Source organism: Phoenix dactylifera, chromosome 12, assembly GCF_051530095.1.
Source record: "Phoenix dactylifera cultivar Ajwa chromosome 12, Ajwa_hap1_PhDact_Kaust_v1.1, whole genome shotgun sequence".
Lineage (NCBI taxonomy): Eukaryota > Viridiplantae > Streptophyta > Magnoliopsida > Arecales > Arecaceae > Phoenix > Phoenix dactylifera.
The window spans coordinates 21070945-21087702 of record NC_143201.1 but is presented as its reverse complement, the minus strand read 5'-3'; the positions used below and the strand labels follow the sequence as shown (position 1 = coordinate 21087702).

The following is a 16758-nucleotide window of genomic DNA, read 5'->3' as shown; positions in this document are numbered from 1 at the left end:
ACCTTGGGGGCCCTATTTAGCTGGGTCTATGCGGGCCCATTGGGTCGTATTCGATATGGGCCCTATTGGGCCATGCCCATTATGGGCCAACTCTGGGCCCTTTTGGGCTGTGTCCAATAGAATTATTTTTGGATTTTGCTTAGTTCTGAAATTAACAAGAAATTAATTAAATTTAAACAGATGAACCTGATCCGCCTATCTGAAGCAGGGGTTAAGCGAGAAGAGGTAAGTAACTTAATGCTTCAAAGTGCATTTCTCCAAATTATTTGGTAAAGTAATTTATTACTGGATTAAATTTTGAAATATGTTTTGTGTTTAGTAAAATGGGTCTGGCATATTTAATTTTATTTGAAAATTTTATTATATGCTCTGAATTCCGTGAAACATGCTTGTACAGTTTATGAAATCTATTTTTATATTTATGCATTCTCAGCATGGCTATGATCTGTTCTGTTCTGTTCTGGCCCCGCCAATGGGGATTATACGTTGGACCTGTCGACTTGTATTCTGTGAGGAACCGGTTTCGACACCGCGCCACCGGTGATTAGAATAGTGGTTTCTGGACACCGTTTCCACCGGTGACTAACAATAGTGGTTTCTGGCACTCTGTGCAACCCATGCCACTGGGTTACGTGGCCGTAGCCTATCATGTTGAGATTATGATATCAGAGTTTTATAAAAACAAAAATGATATTATTTATGATTTGTTTCAAACATTATCCGGTATTTTGATCTGATATGCTCTGACCCCACTCTGGGGTATTTTGTTGCTTACTGGGCTAGTGTAGCTCATTATTCTGTTTTCTTCATTTTTCAGATCCAGAGGCTTGATCGCACGGGATTGGGGAGTGCGTTAAATTTTACGATGATTCCTTCAGTTATTAGCATTTTAGATTAGTCTGAACATTTGGATCATGTTGGCATATGCTATTTTGAAATTTTGTAAGACTGCTTTTGAACAATTTAAATAATTATGTTATCTTTGAAAAGCTGTATCTGCTTTGGTATGATCTGCTGCCTTGCGCGCCTGTGCGGCCCGCCGTGCGGGCGTGCGGCGTCTGTCGCGCTTCGGGCTCGGGGCGTGACAGATTTGGTGGTATCAGAGCTCAGGTTTCAGATTCCTAAGGATTGTGTTTGAAATAATTCTGATGGAACTTAAGTTTTAGGATCTTTAGGATTCGTTAGAAAGTTTGAGAGATGGGTGGACATTAGGCCATTAGACGAAGATATTTATTTGCTTTTGCTATTGATAAATTTATATTATTTTATCAGAATTTTGAAATGCTAAAATTAAAATGCAACCTAATTATGGCCGTAACCAAAGTGTGAATAAGTTATTCTGAGAGTTTTCTTGGTAGAGCAATTTGCATTTCAATGATTAATTAGATTTTGACTAAATTAAGTGAAGGAATATTAATCATGAGATATTATCGTGCAATGTAATTATTTGGGAAGTTTAACTTGATATCAGGCACTGTGGATATTGCTTCTAGTTGAAGTTAATTATTTTGGTAGCAATTTAAGATTCATCTATAAAAAGATGTTTAAAGCTTGGACTAGAAAATATTCATTGAAATCTGTATGTGGATCATGCATGGAGCTCGTATATAGAAGAAAAATATACTTGGGGATGAGACTTAAGAGTTCTTACTTGGCTCTACTTGAGACTTGAAACAATTAAGATTGATATTTTGATGGAAAGTCAATTAGTAAATCTTGAGAATATTGGTGGATTAAAATATTTTTGGGTTGGTCGAAAATAGGACTTGTTTGATTTGGAAAAGTTCTTGATGCTTTTCCTTGTTAAAAATAATATAAAAAAAGATTATTGGAAAGTATAATACTTTTGATTTTGATCGATATGGATATCATTGTGTTATTAGTAGATTCTCTAAGTCTAGTCGATTTACAAGATTCCGAAATATTTGCAGTACTGCAAATAAAAATATTTTACTTATTTAAGGAGTTGATCTCAATGTAAAATCATAGAGCTTATATCTTGGTGGAATTTCTTGTAAATCTTTGAACCATATTATTAGATTCTTGTGAGTTAAAAATTTATAAATCAAGGCCATAAGTTGATTGTGGATTTTGTATCACCATATGAGAAATGCAAGTGGGATTTCATGAGAGGCCAAATGAGTTTAGCCTAAAAGAAAAGATTCAGGATGATTGAGTAAGCTCCTGAGTAAGTTAATCTAGAATCTTTTAATCGAAGCTTGGAATAAATATCAACTTGTATAATGGAATTGTCAAGGGAAACTAGAATTGGCTTAGTTCAAATTTGGATCTAGAATATGATTACTTGATTGTATGATGGTACAAATACGACAACTATCTCAAGGGTTAATAATGACCTAGTGTACTTGGAAAGCAAGGATAAAATTTTGCTTGGATATTATTAAAAATAAAAATAAAAATGTTGATGATCTGGGATCATTAAGAAATTTTGGAGAATATTGATCAGAGTTGCGCAGCGAAAGTATGATGGATTGAGTCAATCTAAACTGGTCAAAAATATTGACTGTGTTTTGGTAATATGTTATTATGAAAGATTATGTTGTTCAATAATGAAAGATTTTGTTGATTCTCAGGTCAATCATGATATGATTATGTTATCCCTTGGATAGAATTTGCTATTTTTGGGTATGCTAAGAAAATAATAATAATAATAATAATTTGAGCGTATCTTGACTCGGGTTAGTTGATTGTTGACCAAATATGGTCTAATTTGATAAGTATCTGAACAAACCATGCATTATTTGCTCCCATCTTATGATTCATGAGTTTAAGTTCAAAGCTTTGTGGCACATTGAATCATGGTATCAATACTTTGCCTTCTCAGACCTGCTTTTGTGATTTGATGCAAATCATTTTTGGGATAGACCGTTGCTAACTAATGATCATCCGTACATGTTCATTTTGTGAATTACATTCCTAGCCATATAATGATTTGACTTTAAGGTTGGTCATTATCCTTTGAGTGATCAGCACACTACCATGATAAGTGTATGAGAACTATTTGAAAGATGATAATTTCAATTCTATTGTGAATCGATCCTGATCCGATCTCGAGTGAACATGCATCAAGATGATAATTTCAATCTGAGATTTTAGTTAGTCACTTATCTAGTGTTAATCTTGCGAGTTTATATGAAAGTTTTGATAATTGATTCAAAGTTATCTATCACACTGATTTTTAACGAGAAGAATACGATCCTGAATTTATATTACTCAATGGGCTGAGCATCTTTAAATTTGAAAGGCCTAGATCTCTCAAATTTCGAGGACGAAATTTTCTTAAGGGAGAGAGAATGTGAGATACTGGACTGAAGCCGGCAGCCCCAGCCGACTTCAGCCCAACACCCCTTTTGGAAGGGGCAGAACAGGGGATCGCAGACGCGATCCCCTCCGACATCTCCGGGCACGAGGACGCCGCTACACCGCGGCAGCACCACGGAGGGTCCGCGTCCACCCCGCGGCCGCAAGAGAGGCCATTGATCTCGCCCCACCGTCGTGAAAATCGCGGCGGGGAGCCGTTGAAATGGGGCGATAAAACCCCTATCTTCCTCTTTGTAAGAGCACCTCCGAGCCCTCCTCCCTCTCATCCTTCTCCTCCGCTTCCTCTCCCTTCTTCCTCTTCCTCTCCTCCCTCTGTTCTTGCCTCCCAAGTGACCGGCGAGCTCTCCCGGCTGAGTACTGTCCGAATCCCCTCACGGCCTTCCCCTGTTTCTGGATCTACCTCCTCTTCGGAAAGCACCGCCGCCACCGCCGCTTGACCACCGGATCGAGCACCGTCGGCCGAGATCTTCCTCCCACTGCCTCTGCCACCACCGGTAAGCCCTCTCTTGCCTTGATTCCATGCCAAATAGCATGTTTTTTCTCCTCTGCATCGGCCCACACCGAGACCATTCTCGGTTCTTCCTCAACGCCAGCCGCCGCAGCAGCCACCGGCTGCCACCATGGCCGGCTGACCGTCGACTGGACGACGGCCTCCGACCACCCAGGTCGGCCACCCCGCCGGCCCTCTCTCTCTCTCTTCCGTCTCTCCTTCTTCCCCTGTCTGTGGCGGGGGGTTTTGGGGAAGGAGGCCCATCACGGACCAAAATGGGCCCGTTGGGCCCTATCCATTGCAGGCCCAACTTGGGCCCAGTCCAGTCCGGTTGGGCCCAGTTGGGCAGTACCTTTGTGGGCCCAACTTGGGCCCAGTTCAGATCCAAACCCGAAACAAAAAAAAAAAATAATTCGAAACCCAGTTCAGACCCGAAACCCGAAATTCAGAATCCAGTTCAGATCCGAAATCCGATCGGAAACCCAGTTCAACTCTGAACCCGAACCCGGAGCCCGAATCCAAAATCCGAACCCGGAACCCGAAATCCGAACCCAAAACCCGAAACCCGAAACCCAAAACCCGAAACCTGAAATCCGAAATCCAGAATCCGAAATCCGAAACCCAGTTCAGACCCGAAATTCGAAATCCAGAATCCGAAACTTGAAACCCAGAACCCGAAATTCGAACCCGTTTGGCCAATAAATGAAATTTTACAGTTAAGCCCTTGATAGTATACTATTGCACAAAAGAGCCTTCTGTAATTTATGTTTGATCCCTAAGAAAGATTTATTACATAAAGGTCCCCAACTATATTTATTTAGTCCATTCAAGCTTTATAGAATAGTATTCTGTAATTAAGTATTAGTCCCTGCAATAAATTTTATTGCATAAATGAACCAATTAGAAGCCAACCTTGGGGGCCCTATTTAGCTGGGTCTATGCGGGCCCATTGGGTCGTATTCGATATGGGCCCTATTGGGCCATGCCCATTATGGGCCAACTCTGGGCCCTTTTGGGCTGTGTCCAATAGAATTATTTTTGGATTTTGCTTAGTTCTGAAATTAACAAGAAATTAATTAAATTTAAACAGATGAACCTGATCCGCCTATCTGAAGCAGGGGTTAAGCGAGAAGAGGTAAGTAACTTAATGCTTCAAAGTGCATTTCTCCAAATTATTTGGTAAAGTAATTTATTACTGGATTAAATTTTGAAATATGTTTTGTGTTTAGTAAAATGGGTCTGGCATATTTAATTTTATTTGAAAATTTTATTATATGCTCTGAATTCCGTGAAACATGCTTGTACAGTTTATGAAATCTATTTTTATATTTATGCATTCTCAGCATGGCTATGATCTGTTCTGTTCTGTTCTGGCCCCGCCAATGGGGATTATACGTTGGACCTGTCGACTTGTATTCTGTGAGGAACCGGTTTCGACACCGCGCCACCGGTGATTAGAATAGTGGTTTCTGGACACCGTTTCCACCGGTGACTAACAATAGTGGTTTCTGGCACTCTGTGCAACCCATGCCACTGGGTTACGTGGCCGTAGCCTATCATGTTGAGATTATGATATCAGAGTTTTATAAAAACAAAAATGATATTATTTATGATTTGTTTCAAACATTATCCGGTATTTTGATCTGATATGCTCTGACCCCACTCTGGGGTATTTTGTTGCTTACTGGGCTAGTGTAGCTCATTATTCTGTTTTCTTCATGTTTCAGATCCAGAGGCTTGATCGCACGGGATTGGGGAGTGCGTTAGATTTTACGATGATTCCTTCAGTTATTAGCATTTTAGATTAGTCTGAACATTTGGATCATGTTAGCATATGCTATTTTGAAATTTTGTAAGACTGCTTTTGAACAATTTAAATAATTATGTTATCTTTGAAAAGCTGTATCTGCTTTGGTATGATCTGCTGCCTTGCGCGCCTGTGCGGCCCGCCGTGCGGGCGTGCGGCGTCTGTCGCGCTTCGGGCTCGGGGCGTGACACTAACCATCCGGTCTTGATAATTACTGTCATCAACCATCTTAATCTGTTTTGATTAACAAAACAAAAACCAAGGTCCATCTCTAATAAATAGTCCTCAAGGGCTAATATTTGATAATCGACAAACACAAGGACCAAGACACATAATTCCCAGAAGAAAATAAAAAGATTCTGTCTGCTAATGAACGGTTCAGATTACCCCACTGAAAAAAAAAGTCTCCCCCCATACCCTGTGCTTGATCGCGCTCCGGAGGAAGCCATCGACGGAGAGTCATGGCGAGCGGCGGCGTGGAGAAGACGGCGGACGAGCTCCGCAAAGAGATCCAAGAACTCCAGCGCCAGCAGCGCGAGGTCCCTATATCTCTTTCTCCACCCCTCTCCCTCTACCTCTCCCCCCCCCCCCCCCCCCCTCTCTCTCTCTTATGCGAAACCTGATTTCTATTTTGCGCCAGATCACCGAGCGGCTACGAGATCCGAGAGGCCTCCGCCGCGCCGGCCTCGCTCCCGGCGGCCTGCGCTCTGTCGGAGGGCCTCACCAGCGCGGTGTTGTTCGACCCGTAGATTCTCTATCCTTGCATTCTATGGCAGCACTTTTCCTTCTGATTTTTGTTGATTTTTTGATGTATTTATCGAGTTTTTGTGGGAATTATGATGGGATTTAGGCGGTGGAATCCGAGGACCAGCCCGCTCCCAAGAGACGGCTCCTTTCGGCTATTGTCAAGGTATTTTGCGGCAGCCTTTTCTCGTGGTAAATTTTTCCTTCAAAATCTTGAATCAGTTTTCTTGATGGGCTTGGTGATAAGGTGGATGGTGGAGAAACCAAAGAGGATGAGAGCGGCGTGAATGATGCCAAGGAGAAGGATCCAGCTGGGGAAGTGGGGGCGGCCTCCAGTGGGGAGAACAGCAAACAGAAGGCTGTGGACTCACCGAGTAATGGTGGGTTCAGAAGGGATGGGAATGCCCGGTCAAGGAGAATGGTGAGCTTCGGCTTGTGTTTTGTGTGTTGGGATTCTGTTGGATTCTTATCTTAGTAATTGTTGTCTGCGTTTTGTTGCAGGACTTTGATATTCCAACAGAGCCGGTGCCGAGGAACCTGCCGAAAGATGAGGACCCAAGCTTGGTCAAGAGGAACAAAAGAATGCTGGGGCAGCTCTTGGGGACACTGGAGGTAATGCCTTGCATCAATAATTTCATTTTGTCTTGATTTCTCTCTTCTTCATGTTTCTGTTTTTTATGCACTAATGTGCTCTTGGTGTACTAAGTCTTATACTTCTGCAAATATTTATAGCTTAGGGCAGTTGTCCGTGCTGTAAAATTACTGCCAGTCTTAGCTAGTTCATTACTATTTGATGTTTACCTTCTTGGTGACAGTTTAGTTACTCTATAGCGATGCATGAATAATTTGTTAAAGTTCTGGCATCACTGCCAATGCTTTCTTCAGTAAGCATTATGATGAGCACATTTTTCAGTGGTTTATTGTGTCAGTTGGGGGCTGCCTCTTAGAAGAAAGGAGGCTATATGGTTGGTTGTTGCAGATATTTTCTGTTGGATTGACTATGAGTAAAATACTGTATTTGGTTTGGCTGAAGTTTTCCTCTTGGCAGGAGGTGTCCTTAACCTTATTTGTTGTCATCATCATTTGTTTGTGTTAATATAATATTTACAAAATGATGTAGAGTAGAAAATATAAGATCAAGAGTGCACCGAAGTGTTTCTTGGTCAGGATTTTGCATAGATGTATGCTAACTTGCTTAAAGTCACCAGGTTGTCCAGCTGGTTGTGTTATCTACGAATAGGGATCACGTTGCATGTCATTTTCCAAAGTTTCAAACTGTCCATACTCCATACAAAGGTGCTAGATATCAAGTTCTTATCTTAAAGCCACCTTATGGGCTTGTAGTTTAAATATTATAAATGTAGTCTAGGGCTAACTAGGGCTTAGGAACGGGTGTCCTATTCTTTTGGACTTGAGGATTCAAAAAGACAAGGGTGGACTATGTTAACCATATGACTGCAGATAAGGCATAAATGTTGGATTTTTTAAAAATAAAATAATATTCACATATCCTTTCTTTTCCCTTGGGAACATGGTCAACATCCATATTTGTTGGTAGATTTGGTTTTGAATTTTGAGGATTCACTCTTTTTTCGATCAGAAATGTCCCTCTTCCTGATACTCCTAGAGCAAAAACTCTAAACCAAGAACACGTCTTCTCTATATCTGCTCTCATGGGGAGGCATAAGCAAGACACCAAATGCCCAAAATTATTCTCAATACATGTATATTTTCTAACATCTAAACACTGCAAATTGCTTTCAATAAGGGTTAAGGTGATTGAAGGAATTTAATACTAGATGAAGCTAGAATTCATCCAGGCATGAAGGCCTTGTCCACAAAAACTTTGTGGTTCTGTTCATTTTAGTTAAACAACATTGTATTTAAAAGAGGTTGAGGTGAAGTTGTAAGTTAAGTTGTTGTGTAAGGTCATTGTTGGTTGTTCAAGAGAGGAAAGCTAAAAAGGTTAAAACAACAGACTAGATATGCATGAAATTAAGTAAAAATGAATTATAGCATGCCCTAATGCAAGGTCGGAGGAACCGGTACCGGATATCGTACCAGTTTTCCGGTGGGACGATTCGGTAGGGCCCGTACCGGGCCTGTATCGGGCTTGTACCGAGAGAAATTATCGATATCGTGAGAGAGAGGAAAAGAGAGAGAGAAGAGGGAGAGGTTGGCGGAGGGTGGCCGCGACCTCTGTCGGCCCCTCGCGGCCTTCTGCCGGTGTCTGCCACCTCTCCCTCTCCCTCTCTGCCCTGCTCTCTCTCTCTTTCATTCTCCTTCTCCAGCTTCAGGAACGGGTCTCGTTTCCGTTGCTGGAACTGTACTGGTGAGCCACCGGTACGGCTCGAGTCAGCTAGAACCGCCCAATTCGGGACGGTTCCGCCGATCTTGCCCTAATATTTATATAGATATGAGGTATGATATATGTATCTATATGTATGTGTGTGTGTGTGTATACATATATTTATATATATGCATATATACATATATTTATGCATATGCATATCTAGGTGAATTGGGCTCCTCACGACCGGATTTGGGATGGGATTCGGCTGATTCCCTAGCCACTGGATGAGTATAAATTTGCATACTCTAACACCCCCGCTTAACTCCTCGCTGTCCCTTTCCTTTGTCGTGAAAGGAACAAAAAGAAAAATGTCAAATTGAAGGGGTCTATGACTTTCCATCTCTACCTCCCGTGCTCTCTCTCTCTCTCTCTCCCTCTCTTCTCTCCACTTTCTCTCCTCTACTCTCTCTCTTGTTGTCTCCTTTCTTTGCTCTCTCTCTCTCTCTCTCTCTTTTTCTGCCCCTCCCTCTCGCTTATGCTACTTTTTTGCTTCTTGTCTTTCTCATCTCAAAGATACCTCCTGTTCTCCTCCTACTCTCTCTCCTAGAGAGATGCCCAACCCTCTCTCTCCCGTTCTCTCCCTTCTCCTCTCTCTCTTTCTACCCTCTTTATTCCTCTTTCTTAGCACTCCCTCTCATATGCTTGCCCCTTCTGTGCCTCTCTCTGAAGCTAGCTAGTTCTCTTCGGCCACAATGCTAGAGGCCAACGAGCTGCTCTCCCTAGAACTCTCCAAAGATGTCTAGGATATCATAAATTGTGTATATAAGATCATTGGCTTGAATGGTAAAGTCGAATGGGATTCCATAGTGACAGAGTGATCACCTTTATATTAATCTCATGTAAAAGAAAACCCAATAAAGAACAGGTATATTCCAGTTGCTTCCGTCTGGACTAGTCACTTGGCCTACTTGTCTTTGTCATTGCATGCTAAGTGTTTAGTCAAATTTGGAAAGCAGGAAGCGAGAGATGAGATTGTAGACTGCAAGTCTTTACAATGGTAATGTTATTGTTTACTACCTAATCCTAACTGTTTATTTCACATTAATTTATCTCCTTGCTCTTCTTCATTTCTCTTTACTTTGAAGTAGGCCTGACCTAACCATCATGTTACCGGATTTTTACTGCTGATTTCTGCAACTTTAATGCTTATTATTCTGGATTTGGTGTTTATCATTTCAAGGTTAATGTTTATCCTTGCCATGTATTTTATTTATCTCTACATGCTAAGTGTTTACTCAAATATGGAAAGCAAGAAGTCAAAGACAATCTAGCTTTTTTGCTTATCCAATAGACTAAAAGTCTTCACTAGATCTATGTTACTGTTTGCTTCATAAACCTTAATTATTTATTCCTTGCTAAGTTATGTCCTTATGTTGAACATGAAGGAGGGATACTAGAAAAAGCATAGAAGGGAGTAGGGTTGTGGTCCTTAGCTTCTTAAAAAAATTTCTTCTACTAATTTAGGTTTTCCTTAAAGGTCTTGGATCTATGGTTAGAAGAAATCAGCTTCAAAACAAAGAAGATATTTTAGAGAGAAAGATACAGAGAAGAAAAGAAAGGCAGGAGGGAGGGGGGGATGAATGCCTTGTCTCCTGTCCAGAAGGAGGGAGACAGAATAGGGAACATGAGAGAAAGGAGGGAAGTAGAGAGAGATCTCAGGAGGGGAGAGGTAGATCTCTGAGAAAAAGAGAGTGGTGGAGAGAGTAGTAGAAGAGAGAGGGAAAGGGAGAGAGGGATTGCAGAGAAAGGAGAGAGAGGAAGAGAGAGAGAGAGAGAGAGAGAGAGAGAGAGAGAGAGAGAGAGAGGGTAATGGTAACATGGAGATTGGGAGAGCCGTACACGTCCTTCCTATTTGATATCTTTCCTTTTTTTCCCTTTCACGAGAATGGAACAAGATAGAGAGGATTTTAGGGGGGTTGAAATCCACGCCCATCCAATGGCTGTGGAACTGGCTGGATCCAATCCCAAAGCTGGTCATGAGGAGCCCAATCCTATGTATATGTTATCCAACAAAGCTATAAATCTTAAAGAAACCTGGTTGTAAGAATATGATATTGAACTAGTACAATTTTTCGCAACTGAGTTTCTGTACTAATCTTTACTTCAGGGAGTGTAGATGGCTTAAATTTCATTTGCAACAATGTAGTAGTTGTTTGGGTATAAAATGATTTTAATGATTAAAATCCCACAAGATTGAGATGCGTGAAATTTAAACGTATCAAGTTTGTAATGTGTACGTAGCAAATTTTTAGTCTGATGTCAAGGAACAAATAAACTAGGAAATAGATGATCAAGTTTAAAGTGATTTCATACTCTGTGTAAAGAATATGAAATTACAGTTAAATAGCTGCTTGCTGTAAAACTTTTAGCAGCCTTGCAATTTTCTCCTCTATTTTTTTGATAGATGTAAAACTCCTACTATGTCTTCCTCTTATAAAAGATATATAAAATGCATAATTTCTTGACCTGATGTTTGAAAATTAAACGTCAGCATGAATTAGTGGTTAGAGCACGTAAGCTCAACTTCAGTGTCTATTTTATTGGAAATTTGGTGATGACAATGGTAGGATGTGAAAGAAATGTTAACTATGTAGATCATATCACGTCAGTTTTATATATAATACAATTGGAGGTCCAATAATTCTAGAAGAATCCAATAATTCATGGGGCAAAGTTATATACTTAGTATCAATCTCCTTTCCCAAGTCAACCTGTGTGGTCTTAATTTCTGATGCATGTACTTGCTTGGGTGTTTCTTTTATAATATATCTAGATGGCCGATTATGCTTCATCAGAAACAAATGATAGCACTTTTGCCTTCCTATGTGCAATGTGCAGTCGCTTTGCACTTAATGCTCATCAAAGTTGATGGGAGAGGTGGAGGAATCCATCCACTCCCTTCCACCATAAATTGCTAGCATGCAGTTATCAGCTCCAACCACCTGATAGTGTCACCGTTCACTTGGTTTTAATCAATTATGGAGTCACTCCTTAATGATATTTCATCTGAACTTTGGCACTCCATTCTGATAGGTGTAGCTAAGGGTTGGGTCATGTCAGGCTGGGGTTGGGTTTCATCCTTAAAGATATTTGTTGAGCTAGTCAGCCAGTGAGTCAACTGCTTATGGTTTTCATTTACAATCTTTTATTTGGAAAAACTGCTATCCTAGCTAGGTACCTAGTTTTTGATATTATCAGCAATGATCAGCAATTAAGATCATCGGTGTGTTCTCTGGAAGCATTTCTTATGCGCTTCCTAGGCTTTTCTTTTCTTTTTTTACAACATGAAATTTCTCATGGCATTGATTCTGCTTTTTATTATGTTAAAGACACTAAATTTTTTATAAGCTGATCTCTGTACTTTACGTGTTTTTTGTAATATTTGGAGAAGACTTTTTGTGGCATTTTGTTGCAATTTCTTACATAAAATTCTTGAGCTTTAGACTTTAGTTAATTGATTTCTTATGTCTTTTTGATCCAGAAATTTCGTGAAGAGGACAAGCAACTATCAGCAACAGAGGCGTTCATGCGTAGGTCAGATTCCTTACGAAGGGTTAGTAACTTCTAACCTCTATTGGTTGGAGTTCATCTGTTTCAGTTTTGTGCTTCTTATGGATTTTTCTCATAACTGAAATCCTAATTTCAAGTGGAAATCATAATAAAGGATTTTTTTAGTGTGTTTGCTATCTTGTGACTGTAAATGATCTGAAAAAAGGAACCGGTAAAGTTCCACTGCTTCCTTGAAAGGAAATAATTACTTTGAGGTGAATACCACTGGGTATAGGATGCACGCTAAAATTTCTTTATTACATTATAGATACGATAGATAGAAACTGGAAAAATGATGTCCACAAAATCTCTCTCGTGATTTTTCTTTTATGTTAGTCTCAAAATTATTGCTTCCATTTTCAATGGTATGACAAACATATTATGTTAAGTAGAATATGTTTCTTAAAATGGTAAACTGAAGATTTGTCATGTCATATAGTTTTCCTCCAAAATGCTGTTGCACACGTCCCTTTATGTTTTAACATTTATTGGTTGGAATGCCAATATGTTTTCCTTTCCTAATTTCTTATCGATCTTGCAATGTTTTCCCCATCAGATATGTTGCATTGTTACAGTTATGTTACTTCGTTCCATCAGCCTTTCTATGGAGCATATGCGCTATTTTTCCCAGCATCTTCATTGAATATGTTTAGCTGGTGACACTCTGTTTCAATGATTATTTAATAACAGGTGCACGGAAAAATTAGCAAGTTCACTAGATTTGGCATCTACCACATACTTGGTAGTTATGTTCTATTCTATGTTAAAGGGATAATAATTCTCTGTTATACCCAGTTTGGATTCCAGATAAGTTCGGGCTAACCGTGGGCTATCCACTAATCACAAACAAAAATCTGGTTTACCAGGCAAAGCTATTTCATCCATAGGGGTGAAATAACTTTAACCCACAGAGCTCTCCTTTCTCTTTTTGACAATTTCACATTTTTCTGCAACTAATTCCACTAGTCCTCAAGCCTCAACCAGACAAGGAATATTACTAACCAGGAATAAGTGGATAAGTGAGGGATGGATACCTGGAGTTAAGGTTAGCTACCCCCTAGTTAGCTATCCTGCATTCAGACGCAGCTTAGCTGCATAAATAAACCTAGCATGATATTAAAATAATGATATACTATCTTTAAGATATTTAAAATCATGATGCCGTGCAAAATATTTGGCAGGAAGTAGGCATGAAAAGCCTCATTTATCTCTTAGAACAATAGTGACTGTTTGCAATTTAGTGTATCCCTATGACCGAACCTCATCAGGCATAAGCAATCAACAATAGCAAAGAAAGGATATGTTCTAGTTGAGGTATCCCTGTACAGACAAATTTCACCAAATAATCCAAGAATGATGTGCTAAAAACTTCGAATAATGAGTATAAAGTCATGATGTTGTGCAATTTATTTTGTTGGACATAAGCAGGAAAACCTCATTTCTATGTGTCTTTTATATTGACGATGATATAACATCATACAAATGGATCTCCATTAGCAATCAAGATCCAAACACTTGTTTTATTTTCAGTCTTAGCCAGACTAAATCAGTTCTAGTTTCTACTGTAGTTTCAACCATTTCAGTTGAAGATTATAAAAAACTCGTAAAAATTAACTGTAATCAGGGGAGCCAAAATAATATGGATCTAAACAATTAAAGAAAACAAATTGGGCCTCAGTTTGAAGTATGTTTTGTTGTTTCTGTATCTCTTTTGCATTGAAATAATTGAATCTTTTATAATTTTTTAAAGAAATCAAGTTTAGAGTTTAACATATTACTATACTATTCGATGGTACTAACATATTATATGTCAAATGCCTATGAGATTTCAGTTCTAGGATAGCAAACTTATATGGAAAAATTACTCTCTTCTCTTTGTTTGCTAGCATTGCAATGCTTGCATGTCCTATGAAAAACTGAAATCAAAAAGGCAAAAATTTAGCATGAATAACTAACATATACAGTTTAATATTTTACCTTATAAATTTGGGCCAAAATTTGAAACCCACCTTTGTTTTGGATTAATTCTTGCTGATACTGAAGTGTTCTGATTTTGAAGTTTCAAGCACAACTATAAAGCTTGTTTAACAATGAAGAGACACATACCTGGTTGAGGGTCTCTTTTATGGATAGAAGTTTCATTTGAATGGGGGAAGGATTTGGGTTTTTTCCAAGTTGCATACTATCTTTGGATTGCTGTATCTGTTATCTTGATTGTATTATCGGAGTTTCATGGTGCATTTCTGGTTAATTCTTCTAATGTCATCTTTGATGCTGATTCTCTGAGTTGCTAAATGCCAATATAGTGAATCATGAAAGCATGAAATAAGTGATCCAAGCTCACATGTTACATACATGCATGCGTACGTACGTACGTACATATACATACATACATACACACACACACACACACACATATATATATATATGATCTGTGTGGGGTAAGTTAGAACATTATGCCTATAAGTAGAAATCTTTTATTGTCCTTCTTTGCTGGATTAGTTACATAAACATGAGGCCTGGTGCTTTTTGTTTATATTTTATTCAATGCATGCAGGCTGAACAAAGGGCACGTGAGGAAAGCGAAAGGTTAAGGCAACAAGAACGAGAACAAATTGCAGAGAAACGCAGGCGTGATCTGGTGATTACTCTGCTTCCTGATCATCTGTTCACTCAAGTGTAGCATAGATTATGGAATTTGCCTGCCTATCTTTGATTTCTTTACTTGATCATGATATTTTTCAACCCAGACACTTAGAGCTCGTGTCGCTGCTAAGGCAGAAGAAAAGAAGTTGGAGCTGCTTTTTCTTCTCTGGGCTGAGCATCATAAGAAGCTGTCCAATTTTGTAAGGTACGAGTTATGTTGTAAAAGTCTTTTACAAGTTTGTCACTTTTTCCTTCAGTTCTCTTCTACTTACATCCGTTAATTTTCTTGTAAATTTATCTTTTTCTCATTGCTGCTATCACTTAATGTTAACTTTTAATCTTTTCTGTTAATGCATATAAGTCAATGCCTTTGGAATTATCTTATCAACTTCCTTATGCACTGCAGGTTATTTTTATTTTTGGCCCAAAAGTGTCCATATTGACAATTTAGTTGAAGCAGATAAGTTTCTGATTGTATGCATAGTGTTAAAACTTCGATGCGACTGGAAGCTTTTCTTATGCATGTCTTCTGTACCATACTTAAACTGCTTTGTGGATATTGACTCTGTCTTAACTTCCTTTTGCTATCTTTATTAGGACTAAGGCAGAACCCCCAATATATTACATGCCGGTCAAACCATTAGTCGATGATCCTACTATTGTTGAACAGCACAAAGAACAGGTATGATATTAATGCTCCCTCCCTCCCACCCATGCACCGTGAAGCTGGGCACATGAATGATCTCATATGCACTACTTTCAGGATGATGATAATTAGGGCAATCTTTTCTGATAACTTATAAATTGTCCATGCTTTCTCCTTTCCCAACATTGTGAGGAAAGACATTACCTCTTATTGGGATAGGTGACCGGCCGAGGTGACCAATCCGCAGAATGTATTGTATCAATGATGATTTTTCTTTTACTTGTTTTATTGAAAAATAAAAAGAAATGCTTTCCTTTTTCTATGCACTTTTCTTTTGTTCTTTTCCTTCCCAGACTTCGAGGACATGGTTTACTCATTAGACGATCTGATGGTCTTGAGAAAGGAAATCTCTGTAGATGGAAAAATCTTATTATACATGCATTGGTGGTCTGAGTAGTATTCAGGATCAACAGGTCTCACTGATAAGGAACAAATTGGATGGAATCTACAGGTTTTTCTTGAATGGAAATCAGCACGAAGAGCCGAGTTGTCAGAATACCAAAAGCAAGTTGAGGAGCAGTATATTTCAAATGTCGAGAAGGAGCTGGAAAGGTGGCAGAATGCTCGGAACGCAAGGAGATCAAACAATCTGGTGACTCTACAGGAGACTATGGACAAGGAGCTAGAGACACACAAGCTGGAACATGGCCCCAAGACACGGAGGATTCCAGGTGGCAATGACGATGAAGAGGATGTGGAGGATATAGCTGCTGAGGATGAACTAATGGATGAAGTCCTTGAAGTCCATGAAAGGATTGATGATGATACGGTCAAGCTGTCTGAAACTGGTGGTAATACTAGTCCAAGCCCTGTTGAGATGCAGTAGGAGGGTGTAGCAACTAGGTCACTCATTCAAAGTATTCTGTATTTCAGTAAAATTTATATTCTGAATTTGCATTGTGTTGGCTCGTGTTTTTGAGGTTGTATTTGCCTTTTCCTTTTTGGCTTTTGAGTTTTCAATATTACCAGCATCAAGTCTTACATTGAGACGTTAGACCCCTGCATCTGTTTTCATGTGAGGGTCTTGTTTTAGAACCAAGTTTCACATTGTAGTTATTCTATATTTCAGTAATATGACACTTGTTTGCATAGTATTGACTCAGTTCATGTCCCATATAGGC

At 39.4% G+C, this 16758-nt stretch overlaps 1 protein-coding gene across 2 annotated transcripts; it reads left to right on the top strand.

Moving 5' to 3' along the window:
* The first annotated feature begins 5979 nt into the window (after positions 1–5979).
* LOC103701829 (uncharacterized) lies at positions 5980–16726 on the top strand. Of its 2 annotated transcripts, none has more exons than XR_015972199.1 (10): positions 5980–6178; positions 6280–6384; positions 6490–6549; positions 6631–6804; positions 6885–6995; positions 12218–12289; positions 14843–14926; positions 15036–15136; positions 15338–15613; positions 16089–16726. XR_015972199.1 is itself a non-coding variant. In XM_008784022.5 (10 exons), the coding sequence occupies exons 1-10, from the start codon at positions 6101–6103 to the stop codon at positions 16461–16463; spliced, it is 1245 nt and encodes a 414-aa protein (XP_008782244.2). In that variant the 5' UTR covers positions 6017–6100; the 3' UTR covers positions 16464–16726. The 2 variants fall into 2 exon arrangements, 1 of the variants encoding a protein (XP_008782244.2); XM_008784022.5 differs by having other exon boundaries at positions 6017–6178; positions 15529–15613.
* The last annotated feature ends 32 nt before the right edge of the window (positions 16727–16758 follow it).

What these genes read in the sequence shown, in the direction of transcription:
- LOC103701829 (XM_008784022.5), top strand. Translation starts at nt 6,101, where the DNA reads ATGGCGAGCGGCGGCGTGGAGAAGACGGCGGACGAGCTCCGCAAAGAG. An exon ending in AGCGCGGTGTTGTTCGACCC is followed by an intron (nt 6,385 to 6,489) that starts GTAGATTCTCTA and finishes GATGGGATTTAG; the next exon opens with GCGGTGGAATCCGAGGACCA. An exon ending in GGTCAGATTCCTTACGAAGG is followed by an intron (nt 12,290 to 14,842) that starts GTTAGTAACTTC and finishes CAATGCATGCAG; the next exon opens with GCTGAACAAAGGGCACGTGA.